This window comes from Anopheles coustani, chromosome 2 (assembly GCF_943734705.1).
Source record: "Anopheles coustani chromosome 2, idAnoCousDA_361_x.2, whole genome shotgun sequence".
Classification (NCBI taxonomy): domain Eukaryota; kingdom Metazoa; phylum Arthropoda; class Insecta; order Diptera; family Culicidae; genus Anopheles; species Anopheles coustani.
Window position 1 is genome coordinate 56,128,933 of NC_071289.1, and position 23,399 is coordinate 56,152,331.

The following is a 23,399-nucleotide window of genomic DNA, read 5'->3' on the forward strand; positions in this document are numbered from 1 at the left end:
TTTCCTCTCCTGGAATCAGCCTCTTCATATCGCACATGTTCCATCGCGTACCAGAGGGTCGTAAGGCGCAATTGCCGCAGTATCAAGCTGACCCTCACCGGAGGTGGATCGCTCAGCGAGAAGTAAGGCCGTTACCATCGAGCCAATCGACAGATTGATGCCATCTGCCCAACACCGGGAAGTAAGAACCGCTCGGAAGTCAAGCCCTCCGCGGGTTTAGGTACATTAGACGAAATAAAAACCGCTATTATTCCTGCATTACCGAACTGAGGACATTAGTGTAGAAAAAACCAAAACGGACTGTTCGAAGATTATGCCAAACGACGAGGGTTCACATGTCAGCGATCGTTAATGAAAGTGTTATCAGTGCCCAATTTACACGCAAACAATTCGAAGCAAAAACGATCGAAAAATGTTAAATCTTCAATGAAGGCCGATAGGCTCTATCAGTATTTCGGACCTATCACTATTTGATGGAGTACATTATAATGCCCAGCTGCAGTATGGAAATTTCCTGTTTCATAGCTTCTTCTTCAGCGAACAACCATATTTGCGTGTAATGTCAATTCTAGCAGAAGTGCAAATTACATCGAAATTGGAAACCTTGTGTTTGTACTAAAATAAATGAAGTGCAACAGGCATTGACTACTTTCGTATACAGTGTGGTTCTCAATAGGAAATTGATTCCAATCTAATCCCATTAAACCGGGATAGTGCCAACAAAAAGAGTCGGAATACAGTACGAACGGGTGCTTTGCACGTGTTCCTAGCCTACCGGCGGCAATGGCGGACTCCACTTCACTAAAGCCGGCGTTTGATACATTTAAACGATTTCAACTCTACCACCCCGGTCGAATTCAATTACGTTCCTGTCCCTACGCTGTGGTCCGCGGAGTAGCGGGACGGAATAAAATCAATATCAGTGTATGGTTGTCGTCATCGAACTCTCCTCCATCTTGCCGACCGGCAGCCCCGGCCAACGGTGTTATCTTGCTACTAGTCTTGCCAAAAGGCCCCCGGAATGTGACTGATTCAATGCCATAAGCAGGTCAATGTGAACGAACACATGTCACGGATTGACCCGAAGCAAACGCAGGAATGATGGACTATGGCAATTTGGCTGAATTAATGATTACCCAGGCTAACAGTCCTGGCTGTGGTCTGATCGAGCAGGACAAGGCACTCGTCCGTCGCTTATCGTATCCGACAAGAGACGGCAATGCAAATGCCACGAGCCAAAACTCTTAGCACTAACAAGAAACTCGTTAGCACCTTTCTGTTTGCATATGACCATCCTATTTTATTTTCGACTAAAAAGCGTATGAAAGCAGGAAAAATAAATGTTTCTACACAAACTGGCATTGGCCTATTATGAGGTTGACTGGTTGAAGTCCATTCCAAAAGTGTGCCCATGAAGTTTACTTACTGTTGATTCTAATGAAAAAACTAACACTTAGGCTGGAGCCTCACCATATTGGGAGTTACTGGATAAAACGGATTCCTGAAGATCTTCTTTATTGTATGGTTTATGCATTTAACGATTTGAACTCCATTAATGAACGAATTGATATACAATCATTAAGCAATTGTTGTATGATACAACATTTTCTTCCATGGTTCAACGATGTTAAATGAAATGGCTTTACCGAATGACGACATAACACCGCAATGACGAGCGCATTAAGCCCAGACAGACTGAGTATCTGTTAGGCGCTAGGTGTTAGTAGATAGTGCAAACGAACAGGTAGTAGAGTAGGTTGGGTGGGAAAAGTTCTTTGATTATCCATCGGTATACCGTCAAAATCCGTATGAATGGCAAACATGGATAAATTAACACCTTGCGGTCGTTAGGTGTGCCAGTTTTCCCCCGACCATTACTACAAACATAATGGTGTCTTCACCATGCTGAATCGTAATGAAGCTAATCGTGTGGAACATTGCCTAGCGGCTAATAAGTGGACAGATGCAAATACCACGAGGAATGTTGTTGTTGTTGTTGTTGACTGATTGGAAGCGACAAGGAGAGGCAAAACAGGAAAAGCTGATTGATTTGGCCTCAGATTGAATTTGAAGCTATGTTTCACTCTCCAGTCGAACATTAGAGAAGATCATAATTCCGATATTCAAAAAAGTGAACTCTTTTGCGACGGCAAATAAGGTTTTTCTTGTGATTATCAAATCAAAATTGAGTAATGAAAGCGTATAATGTTAAATTTGGTGTCTGTATAGCGGTTCTTCTTCAATAACATGAGTCCTACACCAGCATGCCTCCTACATTCGTTCAGCTGATATAAACAATCCAATGAAGATAAGCACGTGGGCCATTTAACCCTCAAACAATCGATCAAAGCCAATCGCCTATCATCTACGGCATCGACCTCCAAAAATTTGACGTTAAAGATACAGCAATTCGTAGTCCCGGATTGTCCTCAGATAACGCGTTTAAGAAATGTATACGTATTTGAATGGTACAGGAAATCCTTTCAGTGTGCTGGAAACGGAGAGTATTCACCGCATCTAACCCGATAAGAGGGTACTCGAGAGCAGAGAATCTTGGCGATAAGCATTTCAAAAAGGTTTGTTGCCATTGGTTCGATTGGTTATTGGTCCGAACTCGATGCTGCAGCCCGATGCATTCGCTTCCTCTGTGACGCAGTGATGTGGTAGCACGTGGGAAAAGATGATAAGAGGATTCCCTAGGTTAAGGACTCCATTAAGTTAAGGCGTCATCTGGATGTCACTGTTGTCAACGTGTCATCGCTCGGTATTCGTCTCATATACAATGAGTCTACAGACACTCCGAGTGATAGCGGGAGCACATGCACTTTGAATGTGATAACAAACATGCCTCATTGTTCCATTTCTGCAGATCTGCTTCGTGTTTTCCTCTACTGCGGCACGGCACCCCCCACACCGTGGAAGCGATGTACCAGCAGCCATCTGGCATGTGCACGACCGTCTGAGCGAAGTACCCTATTGAAGTAGTTCTGTTTCCGCCCATTGTCCGATAACGTCCACCGCACGGTGAAAGTAATCCATCCCGGAGGACCCAGTGATCCGTTGCCAAAATGACGGCTATAGCGGAACCGAAGGCCGGCGGCTTGAAGCGCGAGATGGGCCTCATGTCGGCCATCAATGTGATCATCAGCGTCATGATCGGCTCGGGCATATTCGTGTCACCCACGGCAGCCCTCAAGTATTCCGGCAGTGTCGGCTTCTGTCTGGTCGTGTGGACCGTTTGCGGTGGCATCTCGCTGCTGGGAGCGCTCTGTTTCGCCGAGCTGGGCACGGTGGTGCCACGGTCCGGCGCCGAGTATGCTTACCTGATCGAGGCGTTCAAAAAGTCACACTCCTTCTGGGGCCCGCTGCCGTCGTTCATCTGCGCCTGGGTGTACGTGATGATTCTGCGGCCGGCCGAAATTGCCGTCATCATCTTGACATTCGCCGAATACTCAATACTTCCCTTCCGGCATTTGCTGGGCCTGGAGAATCTACCGGCGGACGATCTACACCTGCTGATTAAGCTTATCGGCATCCTAGGGTTAGGTAAGCAGTGCATTAACAGATTTGTCTCAGCGACGAGAAGCGCCTCATTAAGCATGGAATAATACAGACCGTTGCCCTCGACCCTAGGCATAATCACGTACATCAATCTCAGCAGCGTGAAGCTGTACGTCACGATCAACAATGTATTTGGGTTCTGCAAAGTGTTCGCATGTCTGGTGGTCATCTTCGGTGGGATCTACCAGTTGGCGATTGGCAACACGGAGAACTTGGCCGGAGGGTTCGAGGGAACCCATAGCAGTCCCGGTTACATTGCGCTCGCCTTCTACAACGGTCTCTGGGCGTACGACGGCTGGTCAAGCGTGACCACCATTACGGAGGAGATCAAGAATCCGGAGGTGTAAGTTTACGACCCGAGGCAAGCCGCTCGAATTCGAGTATAACGCTCTCAATTCATCCACAGTAACATTCCCCGCTCGATCATGATCGCCGTACCGATCATCACCGGGCTGTATGTTTTCATGAACCTCGCCTACATGACCGTTCTCTCGATGGGTGAGATGATCGCCTCGGAGGCGGTCGGAATCGACTTTGGGGATCGCGCACTTGGTTCGTTCTCCTTCCTGATCCCACTCGGGGTAGCGCTGGCTACGTTCGGCTGTGCCCTCAGCATCCAGTTCGGTGTGACACGACTCTGCTACGTCGCCAGCCAGGAGGGTCAGATGTTGGAACCGTTGTCGTACATTCACGTGCGTCGCGCAACGCCGGCTCCAGCCGTTGCCATGCAGGGCGTACTAGCACTCGCCTTCATCCTGGTCGGCAACATCGAGACGTTGATCGAGTTTGCTTCGTTTCTGATCTGGTTCTTCTACGGAGCGGCCGTCGTGGCGCTGCTCGCCCTGCGCCGTTTCCAACCTAACGTGCACCGACCGTACAAAGTGCCACTGATCGTGCCGTACATCACGTTAGCCGTATCCGTCTTTCTGTCGATCGTGCCGGTCGTCAGCGACCCGTCACCCAAGTACCTGTTCGCGGTGGGCTTCATCCTCAGCGGAGTGCTGGTCTACACGCCGTTCGTTTATTACAAAGTGCGGCCCTCGTGGATTAGTAAGTATTTGGCGCGAAAATTGGATTCTGCGGGAGAAGCTTTGTGCAAGACTAAATGTCAATTTCTCTCTCTTCTTTTAGATAAACTAACTTACCTCATTCAAGTGCTCTTCGAAGTTGTGCCTTCTTCCAGTAAAGTAGATTAATGATTTTTTTTTAAATAAAAAGGAAACGTTTTGCAATTGTTGTGATTGTTTTTTCAGGCACATGAAAGAAATATTTTATATTGATATTGAAACTGAAAAGTTGCACAGCGAGAGCTAATAAAACACGACAAAAAAAGAATTCAAAGAAGCAAAAATAAAACTGATTTTAGCAATAACTAATCTAAGAAACAAACTAATAAGTTGCAATAAGTAATAAGGGGAATCTGTTTATCTGATAAAAACACATGGGGGTGAAAAGGGTCTAGTTTCTCAAGATTGGTAATAAATGTACCGGGTTTACCAAGGGATATTTCAATGGTATATTTTGCTCAAATTAAACACCCTTTTATTGCAGGCTAAAACGAACCACACTCCGGTCCAAAGTCCCCAAATGATTCAGGAAAATTGGTCCACGGTACAATCAAGTACATACACATCTAGTGTAAGGTGAAGGAGCTCTAGTTTCATTTAGTTTGACAATGCGAGAGAATCCAATATTCTAATCTATTTTGTTTGAATTACGCTTGTTATTCTCTATGGATTACTAGAAAAATTCACAGTAATTTTAATTAGGTTTTTTTTATTTTTTGTTCAAAATGAAAACGAAATTCGGAGCGTTCTTTCTTTGCGCTCAAACACTGACCCATAAATTGTACGAGAGATACACATTTTAAACACTCTATACACATTAGCCGTTTCCGTTTTGTTTTACTTGGTTTGTATGAGTTCTATACATCACCAATAATGAATTCAAGACATGCACATAGTGGTTGGGTTTAACACTGTGCTTTACATTTTTATCGTTTTCTTTTCTTTTTCTAAAAGTCTCTTAATATGAAACATACAGATAGTAAAACATCTCTACGTATTCTGTATATTGAATAATTTCCTACGCTCTATTTCTTGGATCAGCTTTTTATCGGTTCTTTTCAATTCATTTGTTAGTACCTGCAAAGAGAAAATTTACTGGTGACATACTTTTTCTTATATACACTTTTAAAATCGCCCATGCGCAATTCTTAAATCTGTTTATATAAATTTTTGTTTTGTTAAATTGTGGAATTTGATAAGCTATTCTGCTTTGTGTCTTAAACTAGACAGTATTTCAAATCAGAATCGTGGGAGGGTGGTGAAACGCACAAATGATTTTTTTGTTCTTATCTTCACATTTGTTGCTTTACTGTTCGATTTTCTGTCTACGAACCATTGAGCAGTTATTCTGTTGTAATAAACTTTTTAATAAAGTATAACTAATTTATTGGGTGCGCCGCCCCATAGATCATTTAAATTCTCCATAAAATAAGCCTACGGGAATTGTGCCTAATAACTCATCCTGGCGTCAGACGATTCGCATTATTTGTCAGAAAAGGGGATGGTGGAAGGAGGAATAGTTTGTTACACGAGACCAACGGAACATTTCGAAAGCTTTGCGCCTTCAAACGTTTTCTAAATAAAGCCTGCACATCTAACATCCCACTTCCAATCTAAACTACCCTCTGTTTTCCATTCGCATACGAACCGGGAGTTATAAATAAAGGAATACTCTTACATCAATCATGTGTAGAAGAAAAACAAAACAAAATATATCACGCATATTTGAATCCATGGTGCACTTATTTAGACAGGCGATTTGCATGCGCCAGTGGATGTGATCCATATCCAGGCTGCATCGCTGTTCTAATGCTAGAATGCTGTCCCGCCGAGGCACGCGTGCCACGGTCGTTACCTGTTTTGGTGGATCTCTAAATTAAACGCATCTTAAAATAAAACACGCAGCGGCTAAAAGACAACCTACGTCATAAGAAGTTTGTTAGTTCGAATTGAAGATCGAATGTTTTAGTAATTCTAATGTTTATAATGTGAAACGAGCCTTTCATAGTGGATAGATGTGAATCAATAATATAAAATGAAATGTCTAAATGAAGCTGTTAGCTACGAACATGGAAGGGGCGGCTGGGTGTGTACGACGCTGTGAGCTTAGTTGAGCACAACTTGCGGTGGAGGGTACGCGAAAGCAGGGGTGGCTCCGTTCGCCGCATACTGGTATGCGGCGGCCGCGACAGCTGCTGCCGCTGCCGACGACGTAGGGATTCCACTGCCTGGTTGCGATCTCGCGGCCGTATAGCCGGCGCTACTACCGTACAGATGGGCGGCTTCACTGCCTGCCGACGGTGGTTTGTAGGAGGAAGCGGCCGCTCCGTACGCAGCCGCAGCAGGACCTCCGGCGGACGGGTGCGCTCCCACTAGACCGGCAGCCCCACCCGCATACTTGCCTTGCTGGTGATAGCTGGAGACAAATGCAGCCGCCGCAGCGGCAGCAGCTACCGATGCCGGGGTTACGGGTGCAGAGAAGCGACTCTGTCTCTGGCCGACACCACCAGCCGCACCCGCCGCTCCATTCATGCCAGGTGGTTTTGCTCCACCCATAGCGACCGCCATGCCACCAAGCGACTGGGGCGGCATGCCTGCGCCGTACATCGCCGCCATTCCACGGTTGTCGGCACCGCCGCGTGGAGGACCGTACTTGTCACCACCCTCGACCCGGTTCATGCTGCCATACTTAGGTGCACCGCCGTCAGCACGCTGGCCTCCGAATCGTCCCCCACCGTCATGCCGGGGTCCGCCGCCATACGGACCATCCCGGGGAGGACGGTTTTGCTGTCCACCGAAGCGATTGTTATTGTACCGCTGGCGACCCTTGCCCATGTTCGGCTTGGCAAGCTCAACGAGACGGGGATTAATAACCTGCGAACAATGCGAAAAACGTAAGAAGAAGCAAATCAAAATTAATGCTGTACACTCTAAAATGCAGCCAATCTGAAACAAGAAACATCGTTCATGTGCCGTGCCGTTACTTACCTGATTTGCTTCGCGCAACACGTTGATCAGGTCGTTAGCTTTGTTGGCGTTTGAGTTGGTGAACAGAGTGTAGGCGGTGCCGGTATTATTCGAACGTCCCGTTCGGCCAATCCGGTGCACGTAATCTTCCGAATTCGACGGATAGTCGTAATTGATTACGAACTTTACGTCTTCCACATCTGGAGGCATGTGACACACGGGGAAGCTTGTGTTATTGCTTATTGGTTTCAAGTAGTTTTAATGGTGGAAAGAACGTGGGTTGGTCAAAAGGAGACATTTTCGCCATCTCTCACATACACGAAGAGTAGTGTACAACAACACACAATCGTAAAAGCTGATACTGAGTTCAAAAATAAGTTATTTTATCTCAAACAGAAACTATGGGAGAATCATCAATGGATAACGGAAAAGTGAAGTTTGGGTGGTGAAGGAGGAAAAGAGACTATAGAGGGGTTGGCTGCTCAACCTGCAGTTCATTGTAACTGCCATAGACCAGAGGATGGTATCCTCGAGTCATAAGAGCGCATCAACTGAGGCAAAAGTAAACCACGTATGGGAAAACAAGTTTTTAACGGAAGAATGTAGCAACGTGGGATAACATTATTCTTTTTCTTCAGTCAACATCTCACAAATCATCCATTGCATCTGCACGAACGGGAGTTTGGTTGGTTGGTTGGTGTGCAGAGGACAAACAACGATAAACCACAGATGTTCATAGCACACAGGTTCGATGATAAAATGTACAACAGTACTAGGTAACATCTTATCAAACACCACACGCAGCACTTTCGTTAGGAGAAATCTGAAGTAATCGTAATAGTTTGTTCCTGTCCGCAACCCAACGAAGGTAATTTGAAAAAGTCTTGTATTAATTTTCTTAACAATTTGTCCTTGTAACACCAATCTAATCAACACAATTTTGAAACACTTGGAAGCATGCTAATTGTTATGCTTACTTAGGCGTATCGCATGAGAAAGTAAAATACCATCCAAATGCTTTGAATAATATTTCGTCGTTTCGCACAAGTACACAAAAAACCGATTTCATCCTTTGTACAGTCAAACCAATGGCGGCCAGAAGATCACACTTGTATTGAAATGTAGTTCCTAATCTAATCGCGATTCACTCACGCAAATAAAAACAAAGCTATTGTCTTCTAGGTAATATAAATTGCACAGCATACTTGAAGGTGCTGGACATGTAAGATGATGTTATACAACGCTTTGCGAACAAAACAAGACAGAATACAGGTTCATTATTTTTGAGGTGCATGAAACAATCACATATTGGAGAAGTTACCTGGTGACAGACTTCTGACCGAACTTTAGAACAGAAAATCAATTAGGATAACTTCACTTGACTATTTATTTCCTCTGAAGATAGTATACCGTACTTAGACCGGATTTATTACTTGAAAATAGGTACATTAACGCAGGACAATAGCAACAACGTTTTAATTAAAAATGTTAAAATAACGAACAAATAACTAGTTAAAAGTAGCTAATTGCATCGGTACGAGTACGGAGCTTATTTTGCATATTATAAAATTGCAATTCTTTCCCTATGTCACCATAACCATATCGTAGCATCTTGAAAAGATGTAATTAGAGCTTATCTGGTGAGTGAAGAAATATCCATTAATATAGCAATAAAAATAAATTATAACTAAGGTTTCAGCAGAGTGGCCAGGTTAGTTTTACAAGCGCAATCGAGTCTCTTCCCCGGATCCCCTATCGGACCGCAAATGACACAACGACAACGATAAAGGACGGGTATGAGAAAACCGATATAACGCAACTGAATGAGGGAACCAAAGACAAACATTAATACACGTTCATATGTCCATCGATACCTCAGATGGGGAAGACTAGTGCCATAGCTACACCTCGCTAAAGTTTCCGCAAAATCTACCGACATAATTGCCGACAGACCTTGACACACACACATCGCTGTGTTTCACGCATTAGGAAATGGTAAGTGAGGACGCTATATCATAGATGAGAGTCCATTCCCGACCCTATGAGCTTATGATATATCGAATCTTAAAGCCTAGTGAATTTTAATTTAAAAAAAAGCAAAGCACACTGCTCGCGTTCAACTGCATCCATATTTGTTTCGCCTACTATTTTTAAGGTTTTGGCTACACCATGCACGCGAAGCCGCGTGATAGTATTTTCGGCCCTAAACCGTCATCTAGATGAACCGCCAAGAACCATGCGAATTTAAACGGACTTAATTTTATATTTTTCCTGGTATTCACGATTATGATAAGTAGAAATTATTAATGTTAATTTACCCGAACCTCGCTCCAAATGCTTCCACAGTGCAACTGCATTGAACCAAGCTGAGCGGAACAATGGGAAGTAACTGCAAGAAATATTGTTTAGAGCACCCATAAAAGCATACTTACCTGCTCCAACGATGACGATCGGCGCTCTGGGAGATAGACGCTGTACTGAATACGCGTACTGATTGCTGTAAATCTTACGTTTAAGGGATTGGTATCGTGATTGGGTTGTGAATACAGGAAATACATAAAACCGTATCTTTGGATTTTCTCCTCCTATCCCACTCCTTGGACGGAACAACGAACGGAAACAAATGCTCTAAACAAATACAGAAGAATATCCCTATAAGCAGGTGTGACTTGCCGCGTGCGTGCTTATCTTGTGACACACTCTTCAGCTGCTGCGCCACAACTAAGAGAATCTTTTTGTCACGGAGATAGCACATCATTACATTTTTAAATGTCTGTTTTGGCTCCACCACTTCATTACCTAACCATAATGCACTCTTAATTTTTCCATCATGTTTTGAACGTATCGTAACTACTGCTGTTAAATATAGAGATCTCGGCCAGTTATCAATTGACTGACAAGGTTTGCCATTCGCTTTTTCGCTCATCCAATGTTCGCCTCTCTTTCGATTTGTTTATTTTTTTTGTGGGTTTTTAGCGTTTACAACGCACGTATGCCCATTAGTATTGCGCTTTGTAAGATATTTAGTTGAAGAAGGTGATGCATGACAAACAATTGCAGATGATGTAAGATTGCTAGCGAGAAATAGAGTGGTCCATTGCCAATGCAAGGCGTTGAACGCAGAATAACTATCCCAACAGTACAGATGTATTGTACGAATAATGTAGAACAACAAATTCGGAACGTGTGTTTTGGTGTGAGGTTTGAAACAGAATTTATCAATTACTATTAACAGATCTAACTGGTAAACATGCAGACTGACATCTCGGTGGCCCGGTTCGCAGCATAAGCATCGAAATCGGCAAGGTGATACTATTAATCACTCTTTTAACAGTAACTACTACATAGAGAATGTGTCCCTAATTGAATGCTTACGATCTTACTTGACTTGAAAAGAAATGATTCAACTTTTGCTCAAATAACATCTCAACAACTTCCATTTTAACTGTTGTATCCTGGAAATTAGACAATTGAAACGTTTGGATGTGAGAATTCGATTCCTTCTTAATCGATGCCAAATCCTTCCTTAATCGATGCCAAATCCTTCCTATTTTTTGCTCTAATATGGCTGCATGCGTGCATTCCGGGGCAAACCCTGTATCCAATACAGGACAGCAGACTAGACGTCGGTCTCTACATTTACCATTTGTTATGTTTTGGAGCATCTTTTTTTCTCGCTTTTAACCATTGTTAATTTGTAACGACATATTCTTGGAGGGTGAAAGTAGATCATCGGATACCTGGTGAAATATAATGCCGGTCGTTACCGGAGCGTAAACACTTACCCAAGCCTCGCGCAGCAACGTCCGTGGCCACCAGGATACCCTGGCGCCCGTTGCGGAAGGTGCTAAGCACGTAATCCCGTTCCTGTTGCGATTTGTCCCCATGAATGGCCACCGCACGCCATCCGTTGCGGTTCACAACGCGTGTAATGTCGTCCACGCGACGCTTCGTTTCCACGAAGATGATTGTCTTGGTGTCGGGCTCCGCTGAAATCTCAGTCAGAAGCTTCATCAACTTCTGATCCTTTTCGTAGTCCTCGCACACATCCACAATCTGCAGGATGTTGTGGTTTGCCGACAGGTTCAGCGAGCCGATATTAATCTGTATGTAGTCGGTCAAAAACTCCTCGGCCAGATTGCGCACCTCCTTCGGCCAGGTGGCGGACCACATCAGCACCTGCCGATCGGGACGGATCTGCCCCATAATCTTGCGAATCTGCGGCTCGAATCCCATGTCTAGCATACGATCCGCTTCGTCAAGCACCAAATAGGTGCAGCGGCGCAGATTAGTAATACCACGCTCGAGAAAATCAATCAATCGTCCTGGGGTGGCAATCACAATTTCGGCACCTCGCTCGAGATCCCGAATTTGTGGTCCCTTCGGGGCACCACCAAAAACGCAAGTATTGTTCGCACTGACGCGCGAACCAAAGTCGGTCGCCACTTGCTGGATCTGCTGAGCCAGCTCGCGAGTGGGTGCGAGAATAAGCGCGATCGGTCCATCGCCTCGCCGAATGCTCGTCTGGTGCTGAATGTGCACCAGCGACGGCACAACGTACGCTAGCGTTTTGCCCGAGCCGGTTTGAGCAATTCCCACCATGTCGCGGCCACTCAATGCAATCGGCATGCCCTGGGCCTGGATGGCCGTGGGCTTGCTGAAGCCTTGTCGCTTCAGTTCTTCCATGATGTAGACCGGTAGACCGCCGTCCTCAAAATCTATGCTGGGACGCGGCACCTCACGACCCTTCAGGGTGACCTGGTGCTTGTTCAAATAACCTTCAATCTCCGACGTGGCCATGCCTACAAGCGCAGCGGAGGGTTGGTAAAAATTCTTCTCGAACGGCGTAAGATCCTCCGGTTCCCATTTCAGTGTTCGAAGGTTCTTGCCATTCTGGGACTGACGGTCGAACGATCCCCCGTTGCCTCCACCGTATCCAGCAGCTCCACCCTCACGACGGAATCCACCACCCATCGGACCACCTGGACGGCCACCCTGCATTCCACCACGGCTGTATCCACCGCTTCCAATTTGTGGGCGATTTCCGTACCTGCGCGAACGTGAAAAAGCTAATTAGCAAGAGTCGAACAGTGAAACACAAACTCCAATCATAGTGCGCCGACTCATTCTCAAACAAAAAAATTTCAGCAAGCCAGGTTGCTATGGCATGTTGAAAAAAAAAAAATCAATACATCATAATGCACTTGAACTATTCAGAATTTCTTTTAAATTCTTCTATATGAGGGTTGAAAATAAGAAGTTTCCTTAAAATAGGGAGATATTTCAATACAAATAGCCAATGAAAACTATCGTCCATAATTAGGGTTAGGCAAACGCAAAAGAAACTAGTTTTTTCTATCGCCGCCATCTTGGAAATTACTTTGCGGAGCCCCCACCGAATGATGAAATTTTCAATGCCATTTAAAAAGATGAATAACTCGTTTCGTGCGTGTTGTGTGATGTAAAAAGGTTAAAAAGCTAAGTTACTTACATTATAAACAAGCACTGAAGGTTTCTGTTGCTGATAACGAAGCAAAATCGGGCTAATAAAATTCGTGATGCGATAAGCACGAACTTTCACTTCACAAGTATTGGCTTCGACTGAAAATTTTCAGAACTAGTGTTGCACGAATCGGGATTCCGAAGATTTCAAGATTCATTTCCTTGACGAATTCCAAAGGATCCAAATCTCATTTTTCGTGCAACACTAGATTGGAATCAGTTTTGATGCTCTTTGGATTTGAATCAGTTTTTTTCTGTTTCTGACATAATTTGGTTCAGATTTGATTTGAATCTATTTAAATTTAATATGACCCAATTCAGACTCGAGGTGAGTGAAATAAGTAATGTGGTGAGTCGATATGATTGATGATGATTCAGTTTACTCGAAACGAACGCTGGATAGCGTAGTTTCAGATTCTGACTAAAACCTGATTCACATTTTAACCGTATTTTTATTAAAAGTAAGACTCTACATTGAGAAAGTTATTTGGACACTATTACAAATCACTGTCTCCGGTCATCATGATGCATGTTTCCAAGTTAGTTGGGCTTCATTACGAAATAAAAACGAGCCACACATTTCCGAAGTGAGAACTACGTACAACGCTTATCCTCACTTCGGAAATGTGCGGCTCGTTTTTATTACGGAAAAAGCAAGTTATCAGTTGTGGTTTGATCGGAATTCAAAACTGGATATTCAATTACTAGACCGGCATAGGTTGGTTTACATCGTCTCGCGACTGTTTGATTGAATGGGAATCGGATTTGGCGATTCGAGTGCGTAGTAGGAATTCGAACTTTTCATCACTAGTCTGGACTGAGATTGTTGTGAAACGGTTTTTTACCGTCAATAACCGCAAATAACCGGTTGACGATTTGACATATTTACTAGTGGTGGTTAAAAGATGTGCACTGCCGAATTCATAATTTTTATCTCAGATTGCATAATTCACCAATAAAATCATAATTTTGAAGCTTAAAAATATTCTGAAATCATTTACTACATTCCCGTTTTGTTCGTAATTAAATCTATCATTCCTTTGGATAATTTTCTCGTTTTAGATAGACGGAGTCGGAGTCGATTCGTAAATCCTTTCCTGCGTTTTCACCACTAAACGCTTCGTTTGTAGGTTGTCAAAACACCAACCAACAATTTAGCATGGTGTTGTGAAATTTTCAAAACAAAACAACAGAATTTAGAATCCCCATTTCTAATTTTCTCTTCCAGTTGATAATGTGCAGTATTGTAGAGGATGATTTTGGTGATGATGGCGGAGAGCACGCTATGAAGGAAAACACCCCTCAACTCGAGTTGGCAGGGAACGAGATATGCCGGAAGTGCAATTCAGAACCTGCGGTTTTAAAGCTGAATTTGAAGGATCCACAGTGCCGGCAATGCTTTCTCAACTATGTGCGACACAAATTCCGAGCATCGCTGGGCTCATCGAAGATAGTCCGTCGAGGATCGCGTGTACTTGTGATATATACCGGGACGGCGGAAAATGTTACGCTTCTGGATATGATAAGGTTTGGTTTGGAGCAGGATTCGTTCAAGCAGCTTCGCATAGTGCCGGTGCTGCTTTTTGTGGACGACAGCTTCGTGACCCAAACACCGGAACGAAGGCAAGAACAATTATCGAGGCGGTTAAGCGTTCTAAGGCAATTCAACTTCCCATCATATTACACCACAAGTGGATCCGGAAAGTACATTGAATTGCCACAGAATGATAGCTTTTCCTCAACTGATTTCGACCAGGAGGAAGCACAACTTATACACACTATCAACGCAGTTCGCTCTGTTACATCGAAACAGGATCTTCTACAACAAATACGTATGCAAACGTATAGAAAAATAGCTAAAGAGCTTAGCTGCGCCTACGTGTTTCTATCGGACATTGGAGTCGATTTGGCGAAAACTCTTCTCTCGAACGTGGTGCTGGGACGCGGCTGTACCCTGGCTCAAGACGTTGCCTTTTGTGATGATCGTGATGATACGGTTAAGATCATACGACCAGTACGTGACATCAATCCCGATGAAATCCAAAACTATTTGCAGTACAGCGAAATGAAGTTGGATTATCTTCCGAACGTGGATCATTTTGGAGATAAGCCAAGCCTGCAAAACCTAACCGCTGCGTTCATTGATAACCTACAGCAAAGTTTTCCATCGACCGTCTCAACCGTGTTTCGCACTGGCGATAAACTTGATGCTCCCAAATCATCAGACGGTTCGAATAACCGAATGTTAAACGATAGCTTTCTGGCATTGTTTGACAAAAACCTAACCATACAAGAGCAGGATCATGTTCATGGTAAATGTTGTTTCTGTGGAGCTTTACTCGACTACCGTGGATCGAAAACTTTGTTCGCAACGGAATACTCGCGGCTTGTGTCGTCGAGAATAAATGCTTCCTGTAACCATGATGAAATATTAGAAAAGTCCAAACGGATGGAGGTCGACGCAGAGCGTGCCGTTAATGGCGAGGCGGGAGAGAAGCATGATGATCTAATGAAAAATTTGTGCCACGGTTGTCGTAATATATTTGTAGATATTGACAAATAAATGGAATATTTTCATGCATGCATAGCTGTTTGGTTTAAAATTATGTGAAATAACTTCTGGCCTTCTTGGCAATTCCTCTAATTTGTATTTACTCCTTTGTTGACCGTTGATGTTTGAAGCTTCTCGGATGACAACTCAGATGACAACCGTTTACGTCAGAGACGCATGCCGGGAGAGTGTTTAATTGTAAACAGTACAATGTTGTTTCGAGTTTTCCATCGCAAGCTGCACCGTTCATTACGCCTTCTTGGCACGGACGCTAAAATACCACCAGTATCAAGTGGGAGCGAAAAAGTGAAGGAACTGCTAGACAATGCCGCCACATTCGAAGACATCCAATCTCCAAGCGATGCCAACGATTGGGCAACTCTCCCGTACGTTGCCGGCACATATATCACGCGCGACCAGTCGAAAAAAGCTGTACGGCCAAAGATCGATCCTAGGGAAACGAATGTTATCCTGTTCCCCGGACAAGGTGCCCAGTACGTGGGAATGGGCTCGAAACTACTGAAGTTCCCAGGGGCACGCGATATTTTTGCCCTCGCTAACGAAGTGCTGGGGTACGATCTGCTGAAGATCTGCATCGAAGGCCCCAAGAGTAAGCTCGACCAGACAAAGTACTGCCAACCGGCCGTAATGGTCACATCCCTGGCCGCGTTGGAGCAGCTGCGCGAAGAAAGACCAAATGCGATCGAAAACTGCTTCGCAACGGCCGGCTTCAGTTTAGGGGAGCTGACGGCACTCGTTTTCGCCGGTGCCATTCCCTTCGACAAGGGTCTTCGATTGGTGCAGATTCGCGCGGAAGCGATGCAGCTGGCGAGCCAGCAAACGAAAAGTGGAATGGCCACGGTCCTCTTCGGGGCGGACGGACGTATCGGGGATGCGTGCAAGGAGGCGAAAAATTGGTGCATCGAAAAAGGAATCGAAAATCCAGACTGCCGGGTTGCGAACTATCTCTACCCAGGCTGTAAGGTGTTGGCGGGGAATGAGGAAGCGCTACGGTTTCTGGAAGCGAATGCGAAACGTTTCAACATTCGGCGCCTCAAGCGGTTGCCCGTCAGTGGGGCTTTTCATACCGAACTCATGCAATCGGCTGTGGAACCTTTTGCTACCGCCCTGCGCAAGATTAAGGTGGAGGATCCCATCATCAGCGTGCACTCGAATGTCGATGGTAAGACGTACAAAAATGCTGGTCACATCGTAGGCCAGCTGCCGAAACAGATTGTTCGGCCGGTCAAGTGGGAGCAGTTGCTGCACATTATGTACGAAAGGAAACAGGGGGAGTATTTTCCTCGGACATTCGAATGTGGTCCCGGTAAGGGTCTAAAAGCTATCTTAAAACAGGTTAATGCAAAGGCGTGGGACTCTGCGTTGAATGTGGAAGCGTAGAAGTGTTGTTCTTAAAACGGGGCAATGAAAGTAGAATAAGATGTTAGGCGAATAAATTCTTTAACCAACAAATAATATTTTGCTTCCCGAATGTAAATAAAACTAATCCGAATTTGCATACGAAAGGGATGACTATAAATATTTTCTTTTTTTTTAGATCACATACATCAAATGACAATTCATAACTCACTTATAATTAAATTTAATTATTTTTAGTTTATTTAAGCAAAGTGTGTAAAAGTAATCGAGTTATAATGAATCTCTTATTAGAAAATTTTCATAACAAAACACTACACATGCACATGATTTGAAACGAATCTTTATTATCTATAATGCTATTTTTTGTGTGATTCCTTCTTATTGCTTTGATTGAAAATAGCTATACATGAAGGTTCCACATGGTTATTGGGCCGCCAGCAGAACTATCCTATGACTTTCCGATGCGTGATAAGCGATACAACGTCTCTTAGCAAGCTTATAAGATAATTATCATGAAATATATAATGTGTTCTCAACTAAAGTACAGGAGGGTAACAGTATTAGACTACATTAGGTAACTTTTTCCAAGTAACTGTTGTGTTATTCCATCATGTTATATGTTAGTCTGCTTGTTTGTTTAGAGCTTTGCTATGGGAAAAAGGTTGGATTTTTACATTGATTTAAGGCTGCTACAGTATTTTTCCTCACACCAGGTCGTTTCATTAGGCGTGGCTTCTCTTGATAGCAGTCGATAACCAGCAGGCGAAAAATACCCCCAAGAGTTGGAAAATGGCAATTGCGAACCCAACGGCAATCAAAACTACTGCATTTTTGTGGAAATGATCTTCCAGTTTCATGAGACAGCCATCCTGTAGTGAAATTTATACAAGGTTATTTCCATCCAAGCTCCTCTCCAGTTTGTCTAAGTACCTGATAGTAACGATCCATGAATAGTGGTGGTGCATTTTTGCAATCGTTTGTTTCCGGTTCGATCAGGTCTGGTTTGCAGCAGCTGGCGGGCATAGTTTTGTTGAGGTTGTCGTACCAATCCTTCGGTCCCTGGATACCGCAGCACATCATCTGCTTGTGGACGCTGTCCCAGGCCGCCATGTCAGCACTGTTGTGGCGAGCGATCGATTTGTCCAACTGTTTGCGAAGTGCATCCTGCAGATCGGCCTTGAAAGCGATCGCCGCCACCGCCACGGCCACCTCGATCAAGAACACTATCAACAGGAAGACGGCAAACGCATTCAACAGCTTTGGAGACTCTTTGATTGCGCCATAGCAACCGAGGGAAGCAACCAGAAACACGAAGGATCCAACCACGATCAAGACCACAGGTGGGGCCATTAGGCGGTCCTGCACGAAATGCTGATAGTCGTTGACATCTACCAGCACGATGATGCCTGCCACAAGCAGGATCAGTCCAGAAATCTACATTTGAAAATGCCATGAAGTAAAAGAATTAGTCATTAGATGCCACGGAACATGTAAATGGATGTCTAATCGATCTAAACATGAAGCCCTATAACGCACTTCCGGTCGACCAAACGCCTTTCATTCATTATGCATGGCGCTGACGTGAAGGCCAAAAAGAGCTCTTGTTCGGTAACTTTCGCCGTTCGATTTTTTTTGGAAATAAAGGCTTCAAGCTACAACGTACTTGAAGTACTTGTTAGCGTGGGGTCCTGTTACCTATTAATACGGGCTCCTCGACAAGCCATTATCTATTGATCGTTGTAAATGGACACAAACCTACGATGGCTATTTTACCTTCTAACATCATTCTTTGCACGGTAACGTTAAGGTAATCCTTGTTTCTTGCCTATTTCAGATTATATAATATTGCATTTCAAAGAATTTGATTAAATAAGCAATTCAAAGTGTACAATCATATTTCAATTAATTAATTTGATATAACTTTTCTTTTCAGTTTTATCCAAACGCTAAGTTTTATCCATGTTTAAAGCTGATAAATTAACAAATAAAAGGAAGGTAAGTTTTTCAAGCTCAGTTTAAATAAAGCTAAGCTAAGTAAACTTATTCCATTGAAGCAAAATTTTATGGACGCCGTTCCAGCAAATTAACTCAGAATGAGTATCATAATGCAAATAGAAACAATTGTAAACATTTTCTATCAATATACTTATGCTATCAATTAAATTCTCTAAAATACACTTTCATCGTTTATTTGGTTTATTCTTACTAGTTTATTTCCACAAAGATCGAAAACAAGAATATATCTTTTGATATTATACCAATTTGTTTTATATGATTTGTGTTAGATATGCATTTTATTAAATGTTCTGATACTGTCATTTAACATTTTTTAAATCAATTGCTATAGAACTGAGAGAACCTGATAAACATACACCGTGGGCTCTTGCGACCCGCGTGTTGGCTAACCACGTGTTAATCAATCTCCGTCAAAATAATGGGATATAGCTTTTTGATGAACATTAAAACAAATAAAATAGTTGACTTTGTCACAAACAGCATAACATTTAATTTTGTTTTTTTAACAAAACTTAAGAATGCGATAGGCGATCAATCTTAAAGGTTAGTGAGTGCTAAAGGTTGCCCGGGCGCTGAGGTTACTCATTCTGACCTATTTTATTATCTCATTCACCTACTTTATGCACTTTACGACAATTGAATTGCTAATCGTAACCCCTTTCCTGGTAGGTCGAATGCCATATCACCGCAAAGTGGTAACAAAGCATATTTTTATCAACCACTGAGAATCAAGGACCAATCCCAGCCCGACCATACAATTATACAACATCACTTATTATTGGGGTTTAGCATGCGATAAACAAAATACTTCGGAAAACGGTTATAATATTATTCTGTGCTTTCTTTGAAGCAATGACCCCCACAAACGTACGCACAAACACATAAAATACATAGCCTCGCGTGGTCCTTCACGTTTTTGTAGAACAAACCACATTTGAGAGTCCTCGAGGTTTAAAATTGCGTATGAGAAACACTGGAGCACGTTAAGAACTTACCGCAAAAATTAGATTAAACACAAATAGTAAATATTTGATAGTCTTGGTCCCACAGGAATCCAATCGCTCGCGAATGTTGTCCATCAGCTTGGATTTCATCGTGGAAAGTAGAAAAACGTCTTTAAGAAACTCTTAAAACTTCTTGTAGTTGGTAACTTTCGGACGCAAATCCAAGAACTGGACAGCGATTTAAGAAACTGAAATTTTTATATCCTTTTATCCTTTAATCACTGTACACTGTGAATTCGGTTTGGATACAGGCTTCCTTGCTCGTAAAGGGTGTGATTTTTCCCAGGAGAATGTGCTTTGGCCAACAAATCCTTTCGACCGCCAGAACGATACTGACCCGACGGTGGCCCGTGGTCATTAGAATATAGCTGTTTACTTCGGGCCCTATGTACACTCGGTTCCGTTTGTCCCGAAGGGCCCTACAGCACGCACGTTCCTAGTGGCGTGTGCCACTTTCAACGTGCAAGCACAAAAACACAGCAACGTCAATTACACTGTTGTGGTCAGCTATACTGGGGCGGCTAGCGGGCGACAAAATAGGACCCACACTAATACACACGGAGGGTCCTTATTTACTAGTGACTGTGCTTCCTAACCCCAGCAGGACACCGCGGGTCACACCATCGGATTCGCAGGTGACGAATGAGTTTAAATTTGGGGTCAAAGAACAAGCATTGCTGCAGTGAAGAGCCCAACAACCAACATACATACCTAGGCTCCTAACTCCGAACATAGACATCGACCGCTTTCAGTGGAGTGGCATCTGCGGAAGGAATAATTACTTCGAAACGATGCCTTTTATGCTCACTCATTGAGTTTTGTTGTTGTTTCGGAACAGTTTCTGGACTACACGTGAAGGTCCCAGACCAGCAACCATTCCACACTTTCCAGACACATAAATTATACTCCTTATTGGAAGTGATTCCCGGTGACATTGAATTATATGAAAACTCTTTTTTTCTAACTCTGGAAAACTTGGCCACTCGTTCGTGTCGGTTTCGGTTATTTAAAAAGTAAAAAAAAGATTTTCTGGGCGGTTTCGCTTCCAATTTACATCTGGTGTTCATGAACCCGTTCGAGGTCGAAAGATTTTGTTCAAGATAATCAGATTGCTAAAGGATTATGCAAAATTTGTGTTTGCTTTTCATTTTCAATTTTTTTCGATTTTCAATTAAATTTACTTAATGTAACTAAAGTTATATGTTGCTAGAAAACTGTTTATTGAAATGATATGGAACATTGTATTACTACGAATCTTTCAAGATGATGCAGAATTATTTGGAATAGAGGTCTACAAGGTTTGAGGTTTTTAAGAGTACAAAAAAATATCGATGAAGTTCTGAAATATTTATAAACATCTTTACGAGAGTTAAGACTTATTGTTACTGACCTTGTTTATGGAATTGTTGTGACGAAGTTGTTTAATAGCAAAATTTATACAGAGAAGTGTAATTATACCCAACATCTTTTACTGAAACTTTGTGATAAGTTTAAAATAATGATCTTGTAGGTAATTACCTAAACCAGGAGTTGGCAAAGTCGGGCCCGCCGGCCAAATCCAGCTCGCCAACTGATTTTATCCGGCCCGTTAGAAAATGTTAGTGCTTTGTACAAAAAATCTTAATTTTTATCGGATTAGTTCACGATGTCATCACGATTGATCAATAGCAGTTGGCTTCCTCGTAAACTTTTTATTAGACTTTTTCTAACGTACTTGCATTATTGATCGTTCTTAAATTTTCTAGTCTCGAGACTCACGAGTCCAAAATCCAGCGGCAACACTCGTTTACTTTGCACCTTTGCACAAAATAGCTACATTCAAGGAAAACAGTTTTTATACTCATTACGATATAAAATAAGGCTCGCAATATTGAAATCTTCTCGTAGCTGAGTAATTTTCACTACTGAGAGAACGCCAGTTCAGCCTAAATACTTTAAAATAATTTGAGTACAGAATTAATATCAAGTATATTTAAATAAATTAATCAACAGTACAACGTACCAAAATGTATTTGTTAAAAAAGATCGAAATTCAACGAAAGTATGAAATTATAAAAAAAATGTTTAATATGTCTCTATTCAAAAGGGTTGAGCATTACTTTGAAAACATTTAACCACCATTTAAGGTATGCGGCCCGTGATTTTGGTTTCTTTTTTATCATCTGGCCCTTTTTTTGAAATGTAAATGCCGACCCCTGATCTAAACGTTTATATTCGCCTGATCTTTCTTCTTCTTGGCGTAACGACCTCTTGGTCATGCCTGCCCGTTAAGGGCTTACGAGACTTGTTTCCCTGTTGTACGTGGATAGTCAGTCCTCTCGTACAGGGGAGGGTCCGGTCTCGGTTGGGATTCGAACCCACGCCGTCGAAGTGGCGAGCCCCGACGCTCATGGGCCGATTTTCTAACCGGCGCTACCGCTCGGCTGTCGCGGACCCCCTGATCGCCTGATCTTTATCAAACATGATTTATGGTCTTTTTTCTAGAAGAGCATACATAATATCAATAAAAATGATAATAATGAAAACGGTTGTTAATTTCTGAAATAAGAGAGTTTTGAAGAAATGTGCTTGCAACTGACTTCATTAAAGAGGACATTTAGTATTTTTCTACCTGTAGATTCATGTGTTTAGTATTATCGACGTAAAATTATTAGGGTGTTAAAAAACTATTTTATTTTATTTGTTATTTATTTGTTTATTTATTTATTTATTTATTTATTTATTTATTTATTTATTTATTTATTTATTTGAGTATGGTGGACATTGCCGTATTGTTAGTGCCCCGATGCACTAACTGACTTTTTGTTTTACAGGGAATTTCATCTTTACTGATAATCCAACTTAATCTTAACTTAATTATTTGAATACCAACCAATTTAATCAGGCCCCCGGGTGTATTATAAACCACCCAAGCAGGTACGATATCTGAATCATCGATAGAATAAGAAAGATAAATTGCTTGCTTCCCAGCATAGGGTGTCCTTGAAGTTGAACTACCAACATTGTTGCCATTTGAAACGGCAACTCTGGTGGGTTGCCAGGGACAACAAGGGACGAAGAAACATTCATTATCTGATTTCGTCCAGACGGTTGTCCATTAAATCCTCGACAGTCATCTTACCGCCGACGGTTAGATATTATGATGGCGGAAACCACGGAACCCCAGCGTGGAAGGATATCCTTCCGGAGCTACGGAGTCCAGCGGAAAAACTACTAACACTGGGAGGAGCTTGAAAACTCCTTAGGTAATTCTGGGGTGTACAAACGCTTTGAATGCGAAACAAAAACCAATACCACCCACGGGGTGACCATTGTCTCGAACCATGTGACGCTTGACTTTGACCGGTGAGA

At 42.9% G+C, this 23,399-nt stretch overlaps 5 protein-coding genes across 5 annotated transcripts; 3 read left to right on the top strand and 2 right to left on the bottom strand.

The window, feature by feature from the left end:
* Window positions 1-3,068: 3,068 nt before the first annotated feature.
* On the top strand, window positions 3,069-4,793 carry LOC131267016 (b(0,+)-type amino acid transporter 1-like). Its single transcript, XM_058269758.1, has 4 exons — window positions 3,069-3,546; window positions 3,634-3,904; window positions 3,968-4,611; window positions 4,693-4,793. Exons 1-4 carry the CDS (start codon window positions 3,069-3,071, stop codon window positions 4,755-4,757), a joined length of 1,458 nt encoding a protein of 485 aa, XP_058125741.1. The 3' UTR covers window positions 4,758-4,793.
* A 287-nt stretch (window positions 4,794-5,080) lies between these two features.
* On the bottom strand, window positions 5,081-13,191 carry LOC131267012 (uncharacterized). The gene is made up of 4 exons (XM_058269755.1): window positions 13,087-13,191; window positions 11,381-12,645; window positions 7,617-7,795; window positions 5,081-7,502 (listed from the first exon to the last, which is right to left on the bottom strand). Coding segments are annotated over exons 1-4 (2,214 nt in total). The 5' UTR covers window positions 13,089-13,191; the 3' UTR covers window positions 5,081-6,734.
* Window positions 13,192-14,331: 1,140 nt separating this feature from the next.
* LOC131267017 (cytoplasmic tRNA 2-thiolation protein 2) lies at window positions 14,332-15,678 on the top strand. The gene is made up of 2 exons (XM_058269760.1): window positions 14,332-15,325; window positions 15,392-15,678. The coding sequence occupies exons 1-2, from the start codon at window positions 14,332-14,334 to the stop codon at window positions 15,658-15,660; spliced, it is 1,263 nt and encodes a 420-aa protein (XP_058125743.1). The 3' UTR covers window positions 15,661-15,678.
* A 157-nt stretch (window positions 15,679-15,835) lies between these two features.
* Window positions 15,836-17,118, top strand: LOC131267019 (probable malonyl-CoA-acyl carrier protein transacylase, mitochondrial). The gene has a single exon (XM_058269762.1). It carries the CDS (start codon window positions 15,859-15,861, stop codon window positions 17,047-17,049), a length of 1,191 nt encoding a protein of 396 aa, XP_058125745.1. The 5' UTR covers window positions 15,836-15,858; the 3' UTR covers window positions 17,050-17,118.
* A 469-nt stretch (window positions 17,119-17,587) lies between these two features.
* On the bottom strand, window positions 17,588-20,138 carry LOC131267021 (leukocyte surface antigen CD53). Its single transcript, XM_058269764.1, has 3 exons — window positions 20,040-20,138; window positions 17,959-18,462; window positions 17,588-17,897 (listed from the first exon to the last, which is right to left on the bottom strand). The coding sequence occupies exons 1-3, from the start codon at window positions 20,136-20,138 to the stop codon at window positions 17,751-17,753; spliced, it is 750 nt and encodes a 249-aa protein (XP_058125747.1). The 3' UTR covers window positions 17,588-17,750.
* Window positions 20,139-23,399: the final 3,261 nt, after the last annotated feature.